The 22,209-nt window shown below is 28.2% G+C and overlaps 2 protein-coding genes across 3 annotated transcripts; one reads left to right on the top strand and one right to left on the bottom strand.

The window, feature by feature from the left end:
* Positions 1 to 776: 776 nt before the first annotated feature.
* On the bottom strand, positions 777 to 5,967 carry LOC145841907 (endoplasmic reticulum chaperone BiP-like). Its single transcript, XM_082949208.1, has 7 exons — positions 5,849 to 5,967; positions 4,630 to 4,918; positions 4,087 to 4,277; positions 3,613 to 4,003; positions 3,095 to 3,500; positions 2,667 to 2,926; positions 777 to 1,070 (listed from the first exon to the last, which is right to left on the bottom strand). The coding sequence occupies exons 1-7, from the start codon at positions 5,965 to 5,967 to the stop codon at positions 777 to 779; spliced, it is 1,950 nt and encodes a 649-aa protein (XP_082805334.1).
* Positions 5,968 to 11,864: 5,897 nt separating this feature from the next.
* On the top strand, positions 11,865 to 20,818 carry LOC145842174 (arylsulfatase B-like). Of its 2 annotated transcripts, none has more exons than XM_082949573.1 (9): positions 11,865 to 11,991; positions 12,614 to 12,703; positions 13,496 to 13,682; positions 15,296 to 15,486; positions 17,009 to 17,216; positions 18,203 to 18,334; positions 18,668 to 18,782; positions 19,230 to 19,402; positions 20,381 to 20,818. In XM_082949573.1, the coding sequence occupies exons 2-9, from the start codon at positions 12,686 to 12,688 to the stop codon at positions 20,659 to 20,661; spliced, it is 1,305 nt and encodes a 434-aa protein (XP_082805699.1). In that variant the 5' UTR covers positions 11,865 to 11,991; positions 12,614 to 12,685; the 3' UTR covers positions 20,662 to 20,818. The 2 variants fall into 2 exon arrangements, with proteins under 2 accessions (XP_082805699.1, XP_082805700.1); XM_082949574.1 differs by having other exon boundaries at positions 11,956 to 11,991; positions 13,506 to 13,682.
* Positions 20,819 to 22,209: the final 1,391 nt, after the last annotated feature.

Here is a 22,209-nt window from a genome sequence, read left to right as displayed (position 1 = left end):
TCTTTTTTTTTTGGTTTAAAATTTCAGCAAACTATTTATATATCACTTTGTAGAAATATTTTAAATATAAGTCGTTAACTTTTACAACTTTCAAATTATTATCTCTAACTTATACTTTTTTTTAACGTTTTAAACAAAAATTGATATTTTTTAACACTATCTGCATACTTTACAAATAAATGTAATGTAAAACATTTTTAGTACTTGTTGTAAACTTATAATTTGTTTTATGTCCAAGTTTTAGTCAATATTATATAACTTTCTATTCTTAATTAAATAAAAGATAATAAGCAACTTATAAACAATTTTTAAAACATTTGCATTTACTGTACAAGTTTGTTAACATTTGTAAAGTTACAGAAATCACTAAAAAAATTGTGCTATCTCACTCAAGTAAACCTAGACACGCCCAGGCTTCTAAAATTTTCAAAAACCATTTAATCATTAAAACCTAGTTATAACCATTTTATATTTGTTATTGACTTCTATGTTTAAAAGAAGTTTTAAATTATAAGTTTTTAAGCTAATCTACAACTTTTGTGCAAATACATTCGTTTTTTTTTGGTATAAGTTTAAAGAAGTAAAGTTATTTAGTTGACTTACGTTTTTAAGGTAGAAAAAAATAACTGAGTTGCTAAAATTATTAAACCATGTTATTTTAAATTTACTTTGTATTTCAAATAAAATAATTTATTTTCAACTTGAACATTTATTTGTAAACCATAACTTTGTAACGAATGTTTGAATAAACTCAAATAATTTATTACAAAGGACGATTATAATTCGTCCTTTCCTTCAGCTTTTCCTTGCTGAGCTCCTCCTTCGCCGTAGACTTTTTCGATGATCGGGTGAGAAACTCCTTCCAATTTCTTCTTCTGCGCTTGCAGCTCCTCCTTCTCGGCCTGCTGGTTGCTTTCCAGCCACGAGATGGTTTCGTCGGCAGCCCTGTCGATCGCCTTCTTGTCGTCGTCGCTCAGCTTGGCTCCAAGCTTCTCTTTATCAGTGACCTGGTTCTTCAGTGAGTAGGCGAACCCTTCAAGCTCGTTGCGAGCATCGACGCGCTCCTTCAACTGCAAAAATATTATAATGATTTTTAAGTGTTGATAATTTTTTAAGTTTACCTTTATAATTTAAATTAAGTTATGCTTTTCATCTTATGAACTTTTTTTTGTCTTTTTGTTATGTGTCTTTCAGTCTAAGTGGTCGAGGTCTTGATGCCTGGGTCCATCGTAGGACAATATAAATAATAATAATAAGGCCCGCTATCAGCCGAGATCGGCTATGCGTGTTGTGCGCAGAGAAAAAAGTTAAAAAAAAATTACATGTTTAAAAAAAAAAAAAAAAAAAAAAAAAACATACACAGTGATGCAATAAACAAAACACAAACACATAAAAAAACGATTAAATTCATTCTGCTCCTTATTTCTTCATCTTCTTCTTCGTTTTTTTTTTAATATTCCTTTTCTCTTTCTTGCAGTCTTTTGTGTATAGTTGATCTCCATTTGGCACGGTCATTTGCAAGCAACTCCCAATCATCAGTTCCAATGTTCAAGCTTTTTAGGTCGCGCTTGCATACATCCTTAAAACGTAATTTTGGACGTCCTCGGTTTCGTTTGCCAACGACCAACTCGCCATACAATAGAAACTTTGGGATCCGCTCAGTATTCATTCTCAGGATATGACCGAGCCAGCGAAGCCTGCGCTGACTGAGGGTAAAGTACATAGTGGTAAGACCAGTACGTCTCAATACTTCCTCATTGGTGATCTTTTGCTGCCATGTAATTCCAAGGATGCGACGAAGGCATCGTAGGTGCAAGGTATTGATTTTCTTCTCCTGTACGCTAGGTAACGTCCATGTCTCGCTACCGTAAAGCAGAGTACTGCAGACATAGGAACGGTAAACGTTAGCCTTTATTCGAATGCTTAGCTTTTGGTTATCCCAAACTCTTGCAGTCAAGCGAGCGAAAGTGCCTGATGCTTTGCCAATGCGACTATTTATTTCTTTGTCCAATGATGCGTTTGACGCAACATTTGAGCCAAGGTATACAAAGTTATCTACATTCTCGATATCCTTACAATTGATCTTGATTGATGGTAAAACATTTGTTCCTTGACTTAGAATTTTAGTCTTCTTAAGGCTTATAGTAAGGCCGAAATCCGAGCATGCCGAAGAAAACTGATTCAGCAGTGTCTGCAGGTCTTGGGCAGAGTGAGCCACGAGTGCAGCATCGTCAGCAAATAAAAGATCACGTATGGTGACTTTCTTCAGATTTCGCTTAGCTCTTAGATTTGAAGGGTTGAAAAGGTGTCCGTCAGTTCTTGTATGAAGCTTGATTCCAGTGGTTAATGAATTAAAAGCATGCTTTAATAGCATCGAAAAGAAGATTCCAAACAAAGTTGGAGCAAGTACGCAGCCTTGCTTTACCCCACTTTTGATTTCAAATGAATCAGATACACTACCATCATATTGAATGGTTGCCCTTGTGTTTGTATGAAAAGACTTCACAATATTGAATAATTTTGGAGGACATCCAATTTTAAATAAGGGCAATAGACTTGCGATAATAATAACAAAACATATCAAGTTGGTATTCAATTTTAAAACACACATGATTTTTTTTGGACTAAAACAACAATTTCTTTAAACAAAATTAAAAACTGTTCACCTTTTGATCCTCGGACGCGAAATTTTCAGCGTCTTGCACCATCCTCTCGATGTCCTCCTTCGAAAGGCGCTGGTTGTCGTTGGTGATGGTGATCTTCTCCTTGTTTCCGTTCGCCTTATCTTCGGCTGTGACTTTCAAGATTCCGTTGGCGTCAATCTCGAAAGTCACTTCAATCTTGGGAACGCCGCGGGGAGCCGGGGGAATGCCGGTCAGGTCAAAGTTGCCCAAGTGGTGGTTGTCCTTGACCATGGCACGTTCACCTGGTTTTTAATGAATAAAAGGTATTTACAAGATTAAAATCATTAGAGCACAATTTATTATCATTTTTTAGATTAGTTAATAAATTATTGCTTATATTAACTAAATATTATTAGTTATACTATATTAAGATAGTTTATTTATAAACTTTTTAGATGGAATCTACTTACCTTCCAAAACGTTAATGGTGACAGCAGGCTGGTTGTCTGCATAAGTCGAAAATATCTGGGACTTTTTGGTCGGGATGACGGAGTTACGGGCGATGAGCTTGGTCATGACTCCTCCGGCCGTTTCAATGCCAAGGGTGAGCGGGCAGACGTCCAGCAAGACGAGGTCGTCAGTGGTGGATTCGCCTCCGAGGACTCCACCTTGGACAGCCGCCCCGTAAGCGACTGCTTCGTCCGGGTTAATGCCAACGTTTGGCTCTTTTCCGTTGAAGAAGTTCTTGACGACTTTGCGGATTTTCGGAATCCTGGTCGAACCTCCGACCATGACGACTTCGTCGACTTCGCTTTTGGAAATTTCAGCATCTTCCAACACTCTCTTTACTGGTTCCAACGTGGAGAGGAAAAGGTCCTAAAAAAATATTATGATCAATGTAAATGTTTTGTATTATATTGATCAGTTGAGTAATGTATTTTAATAAATAAACTGTCAAGAAAACATAATAGTAATTTTAGAGTCTTACCATGCATAACTCTTCAAATTTGGCACGAGTCAAAGTTTCAGAGAAATCGTGTCCGTTGTGGAAAGATTCGATTTCGACGCGGGCGGTTTGTTGGGAAGAAAGAGCTCGCTTCGCCTTTTCAACTTCGCGACGGAGCTTCTGCGTGGCGCGCTCGTCTTTCCTGACGTCCCTGCCCGTCTTCTTCTTGTACACCTTCATGAAGTACTCCATGACGCGCTGGTCGAAATCTTCCCCTCCCAAGTGGGCGTCTCCGCTGGTGGCGATGACCTCAAAAACCCCGTTGTCGATTGCCAACAGGGACACATCGAAAGTGCCGCCGCCCAAGTCAAAAACGAGGATGTTCTTTTCGCCTTCATTTTTGTCCAAACCGTAGGCGATGGCAGCGGCGGTTCTAAAACAATACTGCATCAGAAAAGTTGTAACTCCAACACACTTACAACACACTTAGTTATAAAATAACTCGTAATAACTAACGGTTCATTGATGATGCGCATCACGTTGAGTCCGGCAATGGTACCAGCGTCCTTGGTCGCTTGGCGCTGAGCGTCGGTGAAGTAAGCTGGGACAGTGACGACGGCGTGGGTGACAGGTTTTCCCAGATATGCTTCGGCTGTTTCCTTCATTCTGCCCAACACCATGGCACTGACTTCTTCGGCAGAAAATGTCTGGTTCAAAACAATTGGATAAAAAAATTTGTTTTAGTATTAAAAATTACATTTTTTCAAAGTCTAATAAGCGGTTTACATTTTGATTAAATATAGACACTTTTGTGTCTAAGACCTATTGTTTCAATAACGTATAAGTTTTAATTTTTAACTAACAAAATAATGGAATGAAGAAAATTTTGTTTTTTTTTATTTGTTTTGGTAAAATAAAAAAATCATTTAACTCCTCTATTGTCAACTGATATAAAAATACTTGTTTAGCTAAATTCAATACCAGTTGTAATATAGTGTGGTTTCAACTTCATAAAGTTTAACTTAAAACTGTTCAACCACCAAAAGAACTAAATTTAACCTTCTTGCTTCCTTTGACATCAACTGCAACATGGGGTTTGTCATTTATATTCTTTACTTCGAACGGGAAGTATTTAACATCACTTTGGACGGTCTTGTCATCCCATGCACGACCTATGAGACGCTTAGCGTCGAAAATGGTGTTTTTCGGGTTGGAAGTCAGCTGATTTTTGGCGGCATCTCCAATGAGGCGATCACCTTCGGCTGTGAACGCCACATATGACGGAGTGATTCTGTTTCCTTCGTCGTTAGCGATAATTTCAACGCGTCCATTTTGGTAAACACCAACACTGAAGTTACGCATTTTCGTTATTTTTAATCGACATTAATTTTGTTTATTCAAAATTTTAACTAAGTTGTGCACTTTGAAACATATGAAAAAACTAAGCACAAAGCTTTGATTTTATTATGGCTTGAAAATAAGTATTATTACAATAATAAAATTAAAAACAAAGAACTGATTAAACTATTGCTAAAATGTAATTATGGTTTTAATTAAGTATTATCAAACTGAACCGGTCACACAATGTTGTTACTTTTGTTTATGCGGACCGGGCAATTAATTGACTTAACGCGCTATAACAATATCGGTGACGGTTACGTAAGCTAATGTTTAGCATTGACTTAGCTAAATAACTTAGCTAAGTCGATTTGTCAAACGCAAATTAAACTTATATTATCATTTAAACTCAGCCTATTTAAGTAGTAAGATGGTTAAAATGCTTAAACTACTTATATATAGAAATCTAGTGCAAAAACTAAAAGGTGTATTAATGATGAATAAAAGTGCGACAAGACAAAATACAACAAACTGCTAACAGAATAACACAAAATAAACTACTTTGGCTCAAAAGCCAAAGCGAAAAATATCACTATTTGTAAAGAAAATGGCTGTCAGTGTAAAGCTACCAGCAACTCAAGCGTAAGCGACTAAAGCGTCCTTCGAGTGTAGCTCGAATTCTTAAATTAATTTTAAGAGAAAATAAAGAAAGCCACTTTCAACTGCTAAAAACACTATTAAGTGTTACAAAACTATTAAAATATAAAACAAACTTTTTTTTTTTTGAAAAAAAGCTGTTAAATTCTAGTAATATAAGTTTACATAAATTAAATAAGACATATCATTCTTTTAGTAAAGTTACAAGAACTAAATAAGCTTATAAGTGACTATAAAACATTTCAACATAAATATTTTTATAAGTTCGCTTTAAAAAGTTTACCAAGAGTAAGATGTTCCCAGATCAATTCCGATAACAGTTCCAAAATCTTTAAAATCTTCATTGGCTTGGGCCAAGTTTACTGCCATAAAAAGGGATAAGATAAAATAAAGAAACTTCATTTGTAAATTAGTTTTATACTTAATAATCTGTAAAAAAGTAATTTAAGTACAATTTTTTTTAGAATTTTAAGCTACAAACTAATTGTTGACACAAAACTAGTTTTTAAGTGTTTAAAATAAAAATAAAGGTATATAACTAGGTTATATTTTTTGATAACAGTTATTTTAAAAGTTAAACTTTTAATAACCATTTTCACTTATTAAGAGTTTGTAAACTGAAACAAAGGAATAACAAAATTAGTTATACGTATAAACAATTTTTATAAAATTATTTTTTAAGGGTAAACTAGTAGGACTAAAAACATTTTTCTACTTTGAAAAACAAACTAATTCTTAAGATAAGAAATTTTTTTCAACAAAAACCGATACATATTTAAATCTAAAGAACTGTTTTAGTAAATAAAAAGTAAGAACACAAAAACAAAAAGACAAACAATAAACTGTAAATTTAAAACGGTTATCGTTAAAACATTTTAACAAGTTTTCTTGGAGAATCTAATATATTAATTACAACTAGTTAAAAAAAATATTTATTCATGACAATTATAAAAAAGTTAGAGTGGTTTAGTTTTATTAAAATAAAAACTGAAACTATAAAAATGTTCGTTACTGTCTTATATCAACATTTTTTATACTTTAATTTGATTGGTACTTTTTAAAACTAATGCAGTAAAAAAAATTACATGTTTTTTACATATTGATGAAGTAAAACTAATAAGTAAAAATATAATTAATTTGGACATTAAACATAAATTGAGATATCTTTTAAAGTTAGAGCCAATTAAATACTTCAAACACTTAAATAACAGGGTTGCCACTCGTTTTTTCAAATTTTTTCCAGGTTTTCCAATTTTCTTCTAAGTTTTAAAAAGTACACATTTTTGGGTCTGTTTAAAGTTAAGTTTAAGGTAAGAAACTGTGTTCAACAAAAAAATAATAAAAAGATACTGTAAAGCTACTTTAAATATGCTTTTTACTATAAAGTATTTTGATGATGACAATTTTTTTTTATTAATTTAATAGATGTTTTGAATAAAATCAAAACTTTATTACTGAACATGTGAAAATAGTTAAATTTCCAGGTTTTTCAAGGTTCCTTAGTGATTTTTGTTCGAATTTCTAGGCTTTTCCAGCTTATTTTCAAAACTTTTTAAATTCCAGGTTTTTCCAGGTTTTTTTGCCTGAATTGTCAAATTCCAGATTTTTCCAGGTTTTCAGGTAAAGTTGCAACTCTGAAATAACAGTTTATTTGTTTTATATTTTACGTGTGTTTATTAAAATAATCAATGGTTGGAAAAACTAAGAATACAAACATTTATAATCTGAGTACAGCTGTATTTACTATTCAATTCAAAAAATTACGCTAAACAATTAAAAACTTAAAAAGTTTTTTTAAGAAAACTTTAATGAAAGTATATTATAAATATCTAAAACTCAATGTTTATTATTTTGCAACTAATAAAGAATTTTTTTTATTTGTTGAAAAAGAAAGTTTAAGTCAATTTTGTTATCTTTAAGGCTGTATATACTGTCATTTTTTAATAAATTAAAGTATATTCAAAAACTTTAACATTTATTTGTGTTTTGTAAACAAAAAATTAAGGGTAAAATAGTGTATTCTATACTTTTTTTTCAGCATTACTGTTCTGATTTTAAATCTAAACATGTTGATTTATAGTTTATTGATTGATAAAACAATACGCTCAAAGTGATTGGTCATAGGACCTGGTGCACGAAGAACCTTTTGGTTATCGGGTCGCACACCACGAATACCTTCTAATGTCTTTTTCTTAATTATTTATTTTTTTGTTAAACTCTATTTCAATTTTAAATAATTTTAATTGAAAAAAATATGTTTATAACAAAATGACTTTGAAAACAGTTTCGATCAATATAAGATTTCTTACTTTTTAATAACAATCACCCTTAATGGCAATAAACAAAGCCTGATTGACTAAAAACTAGCCGAAGTTACATTTATCTAGCCTGAGTTTATGAAAAAGCTTAAAAGTAGATAATCTGAGCCAAAGTATGAAAAAATAATGTTAATCAAACTAAAATACCTTAAAAGTTTGAACTTGAAACAAACTACTTACAAAAACACGGTTTTTAGAAAAAAAGCACAAAACTAGTTAAAGATTAAAGAAAAAATCTAAACAAGCGTGAGTTAAAAAAAAAAAAAGAAATAAGCTAGAGTATTTCAAAAAGTCTTAAACTAGTCTTAAATAACCTGACCTTTCCAATAATCTAAAACTAGATGAGTTATCCTAAATAGCTTACATGAGTAGCAATTCTTAAAATTACCCTTCATCACCTTTACCAAGGGCTCTATCTAAGTTAAATGTAGTTGGGTGGGTGAGTTTTGAGTTTGGCCAGACCTTTAGTATCAAAACCCTTTAAATAATAACAACTCTCTCTTATCCATTCCAAATTTCTTAGTTGATTACAAAGTTGGTTTTTAAATATATTAAATAACTGTAAAAATAGATTATCTAAAACTTAAAAATAAAAATTTTTGAGATTCAAAAAAAAAAAAAAAAGAATTAAATTTAAAAAAGTAACTACTAATAAGCCTAGTTACCAATATATTTAAAAAAAGATAACTAGTTCTTTAGATTCATACAAGAAAAATAGATGACTGAGTCATTTAAACAAAAAGCTAAGAATTAAATAAGTATTATTTTTATACAACTAACAAGAGTACACATTTATCTGTTTTAAAAACGTGTTTATAACAAATAATTTATAACTTAAAACCTAGTTTTAACACTTACTTAGGACACGTAATACCTACTTAGATGACGTGTTGTTTAGTCAAGCGAATGTCAGAAATTGTAAATTAGAGTTTAGTTAGACTATTAACATCTAGTCTAGACTGAATGTCAAATTTATACTGCACTTATAAAACCCATGAGTTGTTTTTATTAATTTCTAAATAAATTTCATAACTTTGTTATTTAAAAAAAGCCTTTGTTTAGCACGACGCTTTCCTGGAATCTGTGCTTAGCCATGCTATTGAAAAATATGATTTCACTAGTTGTAGCTGTTCACTCGAGTGTGTTTTATTTTGTTTGTTTTATTTTAATCAAAAAATTGTAGCTCCTAGTTCTCCTAAAAAAGTTAGAAGAAAATGTCGACGCGAAATGCTTTCTGGCAACTCTGGTCTGCTACTACTAAAAAAAGAAAAGGCAGTTTAGAACATTTAACAACTATCTTCTTAAGACAGATATTTTAATTAATTTTTAGATTTGCTTAAGTTTTCTTAATAGTTGGTTTATAAATCTAGGAAACCTAGTAATATGTTGGATTTGATAATTTAAATAAAAAGCAGTGGAACACCTGTAATTTGAGAAAAAAAGAAAAACCAGAAATATTAAATAACTTTCACATGTGAAATAATTACTGAAAAACTAGTTATGTTTTATTTAGAATTTAATTCAACTCAAAAAACTTTTATAAAATAAACATTATCTTTACTATATATTTTCAAAAAATACATAACTTTGAATGTAGTTTTGTATCGAAAGTAGACAAAAACATGTACATTCAAAAACCTTAAAAAATAAAGAAAACTTATAAAAAACCTATGGCAACCTTCAAAATGTGAGCATTAGACAAATTTGTAAAGGTAAACCAAATTTTGTGCCGTATGTCCTGGACAACACTTTAGACTGTTTCAAAATAGTATACGAATAGATAACCGAAAAGTTTTTTCGTACACTTTTGACCAAATGTTTTAATCACTTTTTAAACGTTCAAAAAACTCAACTGTGCTCTGTGCAGTGTGCAGTAATTTTAAAACATCAAAAACTAGATTTGTATCATACTAATTTAATTTATCATCAAGTTAGAATTTTTGAAGGCATATTTGTAAAAGAAAGCTTCCTACTAGTTTTTTATAAAACTTCCTATCGATAATGATATTGTTAGACTTTTATTTTTTAAGATAACAATTAAATATCTCAACTTATTGATAAGGAGAATATTATAACTTTAAATATATTAAAATTTAATTTTTTACACAATGTTTCATTCAATGTGCTATTTTAACTAAATATTAAGGTTGTAAATTAAGTGAACCATTTGTAAATATAATTAGATTTATTTACTTGTAGAAAATAACTTTATTTGAAACAAACTTTTATTTGTTTTTAAAATGTATTAGTTGTGAATTTGGTTGTACTGAGCATATTCCCGAATGTAATTTAGCTTTACATATTTTTTTACAACTTTAACAAAAAATTTCAAGTTTTGGTTTATATAGTCTACAAAAAACTGAAAATTTTCTTCTGAGTAATTTGCTGGCATCTTTTGAAAACACAGTTTACTTAAAAAAATTAAAGTTATTTATAATTATATTTCTTTTTTTTTACTCTTTTCAAGAAACTTTTTTAATACTATAGCAAGTAATTTTTAGCTAATAGACAACGTTTACTAACACAATATTCTAATAACATTAAAATATTATACGTTTTTTAATATTTATTTCTTTATACTAATGAGTTAATTAAACGAGAAACTTTTAATTAAATATTTTTTTTGAAAAAATAAAAATTTAAATATATCTTTCTGAATAGAAAAGTACAGTTAAGTTCTATTGATTTCTTTTTACATTTTGATGAAAAGATACTGTAACATTTGAGCTGACACTAAAATCCTGTGTTAAATGTTTTACAAACTGCAGTTCAAGAAAATACTTGATTAATAAAGAAGTGTAATTTTTGTTACCAAACATTAAATGTCTTAGAACAGTTTCTGTGAAGAGCCTAGCAGGGCGAAATTTAAGTGTAAATTTTGAGATTGTAGCAATGTAAATTTAAGCATACGACTTGTTGTCAACGACCTTATAAAACTTTTTGTTAATTGTTAATCTGATTTTATTGTTCGCTCTCAAAATGTTGCTTTTTACTCTACTAAGTAATTTGTAGGTAAAAGGTCGCCATTTTACGCGGTCATTAGCAAGCTCCATCCACTTATCAGCGCTAACATTCAAAATTTTTAGGTCGCGTTTGCTGATTTCTCAATAATTTATTATTTAACAGTTGCAGTTAGGTTTGCGAACAACTAACTCAATGTACATAACAGATTTTAGGATTTGCTTGTCCATCTCCCTCAGACCAATAAAAAGCCAGAAAAGTATGTGATCGCTGAGCTTGTGGTACATAGTGTTTAAGTTGTGACCAGTACGTTTAAACTTTAAACATTTTCTTGCTAGTTATGTTTTATTGCCATTCAATTCTAAGGATACATCGTAGGCATCGTAAGTGTAAGGTGTTGATTTTATTTTTCAGGACGCTTGACAAGGTCTACGTTTAACTATCGTATGTCTACACAGGCAAAATAAAATATTTAACTTTTCGTTATCCAAATTTTATGCAGTGGTTTGAGCAAACGTACTTGACATTTAACCAATAAAACAACTGATTTTGTTTAAAATTTCACGTATAAAAAAAAAATATTTCAACATTTAATTTTGCATCGTTGCAAATCTAAGCCGTTTCTGGTTGGATAATGTTTTATTTTTTTTGTTTTAAGTTTTAATTAATAAATTTCAAATTTCGATTTAATTTTTATATGTTTGGATTTAATGGGATAGAGGTAAGGGTATAGTATAGATAGATTAAGAAATTTAGGTAAAAATGGTTAGGGATAGGATAGGGACTTAAATGTTATTAGTATACTGCTGTATTATTACTTTACCTCATTTGCATAATGTTATGAATGAAAAAAATTCCAAAATTTTACAACTGCAGCCGACCACTTTATTTTAAATTGTAAAAATTGAACTATAGTAACCTTTAAAGTCAATCAAGCAGATAGTTGTAGCTTAAATGCTTCAAATTTTTCTAAAGAAGTTGCCAACCTATAATGCAGACTTTTGTGTCAGTCATTTTTTTAATATTTTATTTAAGTATTGTTAGAGGAGCTTCTTTGGTGAATATTTTATTTATTCTTGCTGATGATTTAGGTTTCAATGATGTTGGGTATCACAATTCTAAAGTAGTTACTCCAAATATTGATAAGGTACTACTTCTTTAGACGAAAAAAAGTTATTGATAAAGTGTTACTGTTTATTTTATGTCTTTTTTCCTTTTTTTTTGAAAATTAAGAATTTTTATCTAAAAATTAAATGTAAGTTTTTAATGTAGCTTCTTAAGTAAGGTTTTATATTGATGAAGCTTATTTAACAAATTAGTTTAGTGGTTCTCAATAAATTAAAAAGCTATATGCATAAAACCACAAAAAAAAAGTTAATGCACTGCACACTGATACTAAAGTATTCTCCTTCTTTATACAAACACTATTATTTCTTGTATAAAGAGTCTAATATTTTTGTTCTAAAATATCTATTTTAACTAAAACAAACAGCTTTTGAAGTAAATATTTAAAATTTATTAAGAACATTTTTAAAGTTATTAAATGTAAAAACTATCTGTGTTATAAATTTAAATCTTTTATCACTTCTGAACTGGGCATAATTGCAAATTTTGAGAAAACTCGATTATTTTACCTCTAATGGTTATTGATCTATTAGGTAAACACTTAATTGTAAAAAAAAACCAACACACAACTGTTAATTTTAAAGTCAATACTAAAACACTTAAAATAGTACACCTTATATTTTTAACTTTAATAACCAAAACAGCTTAGCAAAGAAGGTTTGCGATTAGAAAATTACTATGTTCAACCAATTTGTACACCATCTAGAAGTCAGTTAATGACTGGAAGATATCAGGTATGTAACTGTTTTTTAGATAAAAAATGACCATAGTTTTTTTTAATTAACTGCTGTAACTAGTTTTAGCTGCATAAATTTATTTTTTTCTAAACTTTTTTGGTACAAAAAAAGATTTTTATTATTTTATGTAGGTAGTAAAAGTCCTTGATTTAAATCTCATTTAATCTTATGTAACTTCTTTTAAAATATTTAATGTTATTTGCTAGTTTTTATAATGATTTTATTGTATACATTGTTGGAAAAAGTGTTGAAATTAATTATATTGTTTTCATATAGAAATATAGTAAGTATAGCTTATGAAGTTAGTTAGTTTTTTTTTGGTCACTTTATATATCTATAGTTTTTTATTAAAACTTTTTTTTTAAGTTTTACCTGTTGCAATAATTGTACTTTTGTTTATTACGTTTGTGGTGTACGACTCGATAACCAAAAGGTTCCTTTGTACACCAGGTCCTTAGACCAAATTTTTTTAGTGCTTTTTTTATCGTTCAATAAACTATATTAATTAAAACTATAAACTAGAAAAAAAAGCAACTGATTCATTTTATAAAATTTACTGTCTTTTCTATAAAAAATGAAACTTTTAGATTCTTGAAGGAAATAGTTTTTAGCCATTATTTGAAATCATCAATAAGAATTATTTAAAGTTACTTTTTATATCCTCGCTCAGGTTAAAAAGAAATGATATTTTATTAACACATATATGCTGTAAGTCCATGTATCAACATACTTTTTTATCATACTTTAAATGTTTGGTTTTTAGTTATGTTCAACTAATGAATGAATTAGATCCACACAGGTTTACAACATGGAGTCATGTGGCCTACCAAGCCTTACAGCTTACCACTTGATGAAGTTATTCTTCCACAGAAGTTGAAAAAAGCAGGCTACAAAACCCACATGATAGGCAAGTGGCACCTTGGGTTTTACAAACAGGAATGTGTACCCACTAGAAGAGGCTTTGATTCCTTTTATGGTTTGTTATACACATTTGTTAGATTTTTTTTTCTTTTTGAAGTTTTTATGTTTGGATTGTTTAAATAAATACTTTTTTATTTTATTTATAATTCTGTAAAAAAAGTTTTTATATATGAGTATAATTCTTAAATCTGTCCTGAACACAATAAAAGTGTTTTGTGATTTTTTTAAACTGTTATTAGATAAAAAAAACCGTCAAAGTATTCTAGTTTAAAATATATAAAAGTTTAACATGCACAAAAGTTTATAGTATTTTGAGATTGTCACTATCATCCTTAAAATGATAACTGAGTAGAGAGTAAAACTCTCGAAAGTACTACAAACTTCAATGTGAATAAGAAGTTTGTTGGTTTTTAAAACAAGAACCCTTTGATAATTTTTTATACTGAGTTAGTTTATGCTACCTTAAAAACCTATTAATATGTAGTTTTGCTTGTTTGAAAATTTTTGTTTTTTTATAAAAGTTTTGTTTATAAAATGATGTCAGGTTCAAAAAACTTAATTTTTAGGTGTTACTATTGTATACTTTTTATATAGCCCACTAGGATTTGAATTCTAAATGTTGATCTCTATGGAGATAATATTTTTATATAAAAATGGTGATTATCTTTTTGCTAAACATAACATAACTAAAAAGTATTGCAAGTATAAATGTTGAAGAATAACTTCTTATTTAATTTGTTAAATTAGTTTAATATTAAGTAATAAACGACTTTTAAAATAACAAAATTAAATATGATACAATGAACTATATAGTTCTACAAAAATTTTAACTATAAATTTTTCAAGCATTTTTTCGCCTATTAATTTTATTTTTGCTTAAGAATACAGTGTAAAATTAAAGTTTTTTGTGATATAGACTTAGTTTTAATCTTTTAAAAAACATATCTAAATTTAACTCAGTTTTTTGAGTATGTAAAATTGTTTAATTTTTTTAATGGACATGACAATTTTATGAGACACATAGATTTTAAAAAATACTTTAAGTAGTGTTACAGCTGTGTATAATATACTAGAAAATGTTTCTATTACAATAACTGTATATAAAACAAAATAAAATGTTTTCTGAAAGTTAATGATTTACATGTTTATAAGTTAACTTCTTTCACTTCAAAATATTTTTTTCTCTAATGAGAGCAACATATTGTTTTGTTTATGTGTTATGCCAAATTATTATATGACATCTTACAATTTCAATTCAAAGTTTTAATAAAAGTTTTTTAATGATATTTGGCAAGAATTTTGTATCTAAGTGTAATTTTGTTATAAACAAAGTTTATTTATTTCTAATGGTCCTAAAAATTATACTTTTTTGCACCTGATTATTCTTAGATTAGATGCATTGTGGTCTAACCATGCAGAGAATAATAGCCTTTACACCATTAGATTTACAAAATCTAAATGTATTTTAAAATGTTTGCTTACCAGTAAACAAATAACAAGTGTTAACATTTGTTTTTATAATCTTGTAATGCATTTAAAAATTGAATATAAAAAAAATACAACAACGAGTCTAGAAAGATACTATGAAAAGTATTTATAGATAGAGATAGAGTATGAACAATAAAAAGTAGCACAGCATTAATTTTCACAATTGTATACTTTGTACAGGTTACTACGGCGGTGCAGAGGATTATTACACCAAAATTCACAAAGTTCCGTGTCACGAAAAGAATGTTCACTTTACTGGTTATGATTTCAGAGACAATGAGAATGTAGACTATACTGCTAACAAAAACTATTCAACTTATCAGTACAGAGATCGAGCTATTAGTTTGATTAACAATCATAATAAAAATAAGGTTCTTAATATTTAACTTTTGTTTTGTATTTCTATAAACATTTTGGTTTACCTTGTAAATTTTAAAAAGTAGTAGTAGTTTAGTTTTTAAAGTATTGCCTCATTAGTTGTTTTTATGGAAACTTCATATTAAATTCAAGTGTGTAATAAAAAGGGGTTGCCTAGAATTCGGAAAACCTAGAGTTTGATAATTTAGTCTAAAAAAATCTGGAATTTTAAAACAACTTTACATGTTAGGAGTAAAATTTCAATTTGACACATATAACCTATCATATAATAAAAAATTTGTCATGATTTTTTATTAAAAAATATATTTTGAATGTCGTTATACTTTTTAGCACAGTTTTTTACCTAAAACTTAAAAATAGACCATAAAACGTGTAATTAAAAAACCTGAAAGAAATTTTTTAAATCTGGAGAAAATTTGCTAAAAATATTTGGCAAATCTCAATAAAAGAAATTTTGCTGTTAAAAGTATTTGACCTTTAATACATGTTTTCACTAAAATAGAAATTTACATAACAACTCGAATATATAAATTAAAGAAAATCAAAATTACAGAAAATAATATAGTTTTAATATTTTTTGGTGAGAATTTTTATTTTTGATATGATTATTAATATGGTACCAAGATCTTTTGTTTATCAACTTGTTTGTAAAGTATTAAACAATAGTAATAAGTATTTTTGTTATCAAAAAAAAGTTCAAGTATTTTTGGTTACTGAAGCTAAAGTAAGCTAAAAGTTTAAAAAACTGTTTATACTTTTAAAATGTTAAGTATTATATAGTTTTGCTTGAAATTTGCAACTAAGTTAAAATGACGTGAAATTTTGTTTATATATAATTAATTAATTTATTATTTTTTATACAGAAAATAATGACAACTTAAACAAACACTTTTACAAAAATTAGATTTTTTCCTTTTTATTGTTTAATAGCAAACTAATTTTTAAATATATTCACAATAGTATATAACTAAAACTTTGTTATTTGATAAAATTTTAAATTTTATTATCTGTTTTTTATTTATTTGAAAGAAGTTAAAAAAATTTAAATTTTAGTCTTTAAAAGTTATGTTGGCAAAATAATACTTTGTATATAAGTGTGTCGATTAAAATAGTATATATATTTTTTTCGTTAAAATAAAAATGCAGTTTACAATGAGTTACAGTTATACCAAAACTATATTTGAGTTAAAATTACAAGTATTAAACATTTTTTTTAAAAGAAGTTTCTGTTAAAGTTTATTATAAAATCTGTAACTTATTTTTTTAATTGCCAACATTAGATTGGTTGGAATTTGTTTTTATATAAAATGTATAAAACAGAAGATTTAGATCAGACAATTGTAAAGGTTACTGTTGAAACGTAAATGATTATAGTGTCACCTAAACATCATGCGTAATCTATTAATACCGACCTATCAAATTGCTAATAAATGACTTTCTAGAATCTTTACTTTGTATATTTTTATTTTTAAGTACCCGTATATTTTTGATAATTGAATTTTGTTCAAAAAACAGCCCATGTTCATGTATCTGGCTTTTCAAAATGTTCATGACCCGCTTCAAGCCCCGGAAAAGTATGTTGATAAATACCCTCATGTGAAAGATTTTAACAGGAGGCATCTACTTGCCATGACAACGGCAATGGACGATGCTATTGGAGATATTGTGGTGACACTGAAAGAGAACAAAATGCTGAATAACACAGTAATTGTGTTTTCTACTGGTTAGTTTTCTAAAATTAGAATTATAGGTGAGTAAAACTTGCTTGCTTGGCCCCCTTTAAAGAAATTAAAAAAAATATGGCCCCTTTCAACAAGATTACTCAAAAAACTACTTTTTTTTTGCTCTTCACCAGCAACTCCAGAATATCCAGTGTAAGTTTTAAATTATGACCTCGTGGCTCCTTTGCTGCTCATAGCCCCCTTTATATATGTCATTGCCCACTTTGGGAAACCCTGTTGTAGAGGAAGAGTAAGGTTGATGTTTTTCTACCATTAAAATAAATCATATATTAAATCAAATGAAAGTTGAGCGGTATTGTATTTAGATTTCAATCTACACTTATTTTGTATTATTATTAGTAAATAAATTTATACTATAAAGGTTTAGTGTACACTATGTAATTTTTTACTTTATATATTTTTTCTTGTCTGCAATAGATTTATAAGCAAAAAAGAATACTTTAAATTCAACATAAGTTCTAAAATGTTTTAAGTCGAAATTTTGTCTAAAATTAAATAACTAAGACTGTTAGCAACTTTTTAATAAAATTAAGTCAAAAAGACTTTTTCTATGTCTTTATGTTTTAAAAACTATTTCAATATCTTTTAGTAAGATAAGCATTTTTAAGTACAAATAACACTTTCTTCTTTAAAAAAAAGTCGCTTTAAAAGTTATTAAAATTAAGATCATTGTGTATGTGCAATGCACATTGTGCATACATATAAAACTGTGTTTGTAATATTTACTTTTCGGACTAAACGCTATACTTTAAGTCCCTTATAGATTAACTTATATATTAAAATACTTTAGTTTAAACTTGTATAATTGTAATGTATATCAAATACAAACTCAATACTACTGAACATAAGTTCACGGGCTTACCTTAATAAAAAACGCGTAATAAATAACCATATAAAGCTTTTACTGAAACTTAAAGTGCAATTCACAATTTTTATTCACAATTTTCATATTCTTGTGTTTCAACAGACAACGGAGGACAGACGTTGTACGGTGGCAACAATTACCCGCTTAGGGGGCGCAAGAACACAGCTTGGGAGGGCGGTATTCGGGGTGTTGGGTTTGTACACGGCCCAGGAGTGCAACAAGGTGTCAGTAGAGGTAAGTAACTAGACCTTCTGTGTTTTTTACATTAAAATAAAGTTTAGTTTTGTGTTCTTATTATTGAAATAGTTATTAGTTCTTCTGTTTTCTAATAAGAGGCTTTAAAAATAATCGATATTCTATATTCAAATACCCTCATACCATTTTCCATATTTTTAAATTAATGTTTTACGTTCGGTTGCTTTGAGAGATCTTTAATTTTTAAAGGAAAACAAATATAATATGTATTTTTTATTGTATTTGTTGTTTGCAGACTAAACTTTAGAAAAAATAATTATTATGTATTTAAGTTAACGTAGTTTTTAACTTAACAATAATATTTTTATGTAGAATTGATGCACATATCGGATTGGTTCCCAACATTGTGTCACCTGGCTGGAATTACAGATTACAGTGACACTAAACCGTTGGACGGAGTCAACAACTGGCAATTTATCAGCGATAAGTTTGTTACTTGTATAGTTTTTTTCAAATATAATAATAAAGTTTAAGCATAATTATTGTATATGTTGACTAGAAAATTTTATGCTTAGAACATCAAAATAAATAACAAGTTTGTTAAGGTAAATAAATATAAAGTGCATTTAAACTAAGCAGTCTAGTAGTACAATTATTCAACAAATAAGTGAAATTTTAAAAGTTTTGTATAAAAACGCTAGACTTTTTTTTCTCCTCGTGAAATTAGTAGTTCTTGCAAAAATAAAGTTAGATATAAAATCTAGTTTTTTATACTTATAGCTATTTTAAATCTAAATTGGTTTTTCTCAAGTTCTTTTTTTTTTCTCTTTGAAATTTTATACCATGTTGATTACTATTTAATGTTTTATAAAGTGATACATACAATATTCATACTCTTATTTAAAAAAAATAAAATGTATTACCCCGTGCACAGGACGAAAAAGTCGAATAGAGTTGAGCTGCTGCACTCGATAGACCCGATGTTCGTGAGGTTCGGTGGAGCGACTCCTGCTATGAAGCCGTACCCTAACAAGCACAATGTCGACACGCTGAAAGGACAAGCAGCGCTTAGAAGCGGAAGGTGGAAAATTATAACTGGAGACCCTGGTATTGTTTTTATTTTTTTGCAATTTTTTATTTTCATTGAAATTTAATTTATATTGAATCTTGTATGACTTTAAAATTTTTCTTAGAATACTGTCCTAGCTGGAGAAAAAATAAGTCTAATGATGCATTACAATAGGTCAGGGGTGGGAAAAAATCGGCCCCTGGGCCGCATAAAAATCTTTTTTTTTTAAACAAGTTATAAATTTTTATAAAATTTAGAATTAATTTTTATCTTTAAAACAGAATTTATCGCCAAATTTTTTTGTTTAAAAAATTTAGTAAAAAATCTGTTTTTTTTTAGCGCATTAAAATTGTTCCTTTTTTGACCTGCCGAACCCTGCAATAGGTAGTAGGTAAAATAACAGATTTATGTTAATATTTTGATTATAAACAAAGCGTTGTAAGTAAATAAAGAACAAAATATAATAGAAAAAATTCTAAAAATAATTCTAGAATGCAAATAAAGGTGATTAAAATGTAGCGTAATGACATATAAAAATTCAAGTTCACAATAAATTACCGTTACTATAGTTTAAGTTTATTTATTTTAAGTAGTAAAAGTAATAATCTGATTAACCCATAATTTTGAACATTTTAGTTAACAAGATATATTGTATATTAAACGACTAAAAATATCGATCTAAGTATTTAGTCCTAGGACCTGTTGCACGAAAAAACCTTTTGGTTTTCGCGTCGCGCACCATGGATACTTTTTATCGTCTTCTCCAGGACAATTTAGTTTTAACAAAAGTTTTTTTTTGACTAAAAGTTCAGGAAAATTTAAGAACAACTGGTCTTTGAGTTAAAATTTTCAACTATTTTACATGCACATAGGCGCGTGCCTATTTTTTTTATACCATAGTTTTTTTTTACTAATTAGAGACTTTTAATTTTAGTTAAAGAAATAAATCATACACTCACTAATATTTTTTATTTAATTTACAACCTAATAAAAAATCAGGATAACTTCTCTGTCAGGTTTCGATCATTGGGTGCCCGAGCCGCAATCAGATCAAAGCAACATCGCGAGCAGCAACCAATCAGAAGCCAGTGTGCAGCCGAGCGTGCGACTTTACGACGTCGTCGCCGATCCGGAAGAGAGAATCGACCTCGCTCCCTTCTTCCCCCTGGTGGTGGAAAGTTTGCTGGGCAGGATCGCCAGTTACAACAAAACGTCGGTGCCCGTCACGTATCCGCCCTGTGACGTCACAAGCAACCCGCAACTTCGCGACGGGGTGTGGGGGCCGTGGGTGTTTTAGGCGAGATTGAGTATTTTTACTAGTTTAACTTCAAAAACAAGTTTTTAAATGCAATGTATAGTTCAGTATTTATTTTAAACTAAAAAACTATTGTTCAAATAAAGTTTGGGTAGATTTAAAGATTATAAAAAACACAAGTCAAGTAACTTTCATTATGTCATGAATTTTTATAAATGTTAAAGGGCTCAAATAGCTTTTTTTTATTCTAATTCATATCAGGTCTGTAAAGTTTTATTCTCGTTTGTATTCTACTTGTTGCTTTTATATCTATAGATAGCGTCAAAAAAAACATTTTAATAATTGTTTTCGACATTTGATTTTTTTAAACAAAGTTTTAGTAATTTCAGTGCCACAGAAAATTAGTGTATTTATATTCTAGTATTTGTTGATCATAATAATTTTATACATTATTTTACTTTATATTTTTTGTAATAATATGTTTTCATATAAATTTAGTTTTTATTGTTTATTTGCAACAACTAATTTTAATAACTAAATTGCATATTTGTAGTTTGGTACATTATTTGTTTTATATGAAATAGTATGCCATTAGAATAAGCTCATCTGAGTTTTTTTTCTATAAAGTAACTCTATTTCCATAAAAATTATCTTTCAAGTTTTAAACATTGTAACCATTGTGTATAACGCACTTCAGAGCAAAGTTTTATTTTATTTCTACGAATAAAGTTTTTTAAAAGCTAAACTTTCATATAAACAATTTTTTTTTAATATAAATTTTTTTAGCAAAGTTCAAAGTAGTCAAATATATTTTCATTTAAATTTTTATCATTACAATAAAATAAATATAACGGACTAGTGGTAAGTTTTTTTTATTAGATACAGTTAGAATATTAATTCAATAATAACAAAAATAGTTCATATAAACTCTAGTTGTAAGAATAAATATTTTCTGTGCTTTGACTTTTTTAATTAAATTCATCTATAAACGGTTGTTTGATAACTAAACTTCTGATTTTTTTTTTGTTATTTTAAGTAAATACCTATTAAAATTAGACACTTACATCTGTTTTGTTTTATATATTTATGAAGTACAAAATAAGATTTAAAACAGTTTTTGAAAGTTTATTGTTATTATTCAAACTCATAAATTTATTTTGTTTTATCTAGCTCATAAAAATTTTTACACAGTGTTTGTGAAACAAGTATTTTGGTGTTTGTTTATTGCTTAAAAAAGTTTGAAAACTACAATTTTCTATCAATATTAAAGACGTATTTTTAAATTAAAACAAAAACTACTTAATTTTATAGTGCTAAATAAATCTTATTATAAGTTTAAAATCGAAATAATTTTTAGAGAATAAAAAAACTTCTAGCAAATGTTGTTTTGCAGGAAAATTAAAAAAAAAAAAACATAATAAACTTAAGATATTATTCAAGAAATTTTCGGATAACTTGTGTGTGTTTGATTTTTAGCCAGTTTTAAAACTTAACCATGTTTTTACGCTATAGTCATACAATATTCGAAATTTTTTAGATTTAATGCTAGTTTCAATGACTTTTTTATACTTTTTCTTTTAGTATTAAACG

Source organism: Thalia democratica, chromosome 8 (genome assembly GCF_965202585.1).
Source record: "Thalia democratica chromosome 8, ktThaDemo2.hap1.1, whole genome shotgun sequence".
Lineage (NCBI taxonomy): Eukaryota > Metazoa > Chordata > Thaliacea > Salpida > Salpidae > Thalia > Thalia democratica.
The sequence above is the reverse complement of the archived record's forward strand: the minus strand, read 5'-3'. Positions and strand labels throughout refer to the sequence as shown.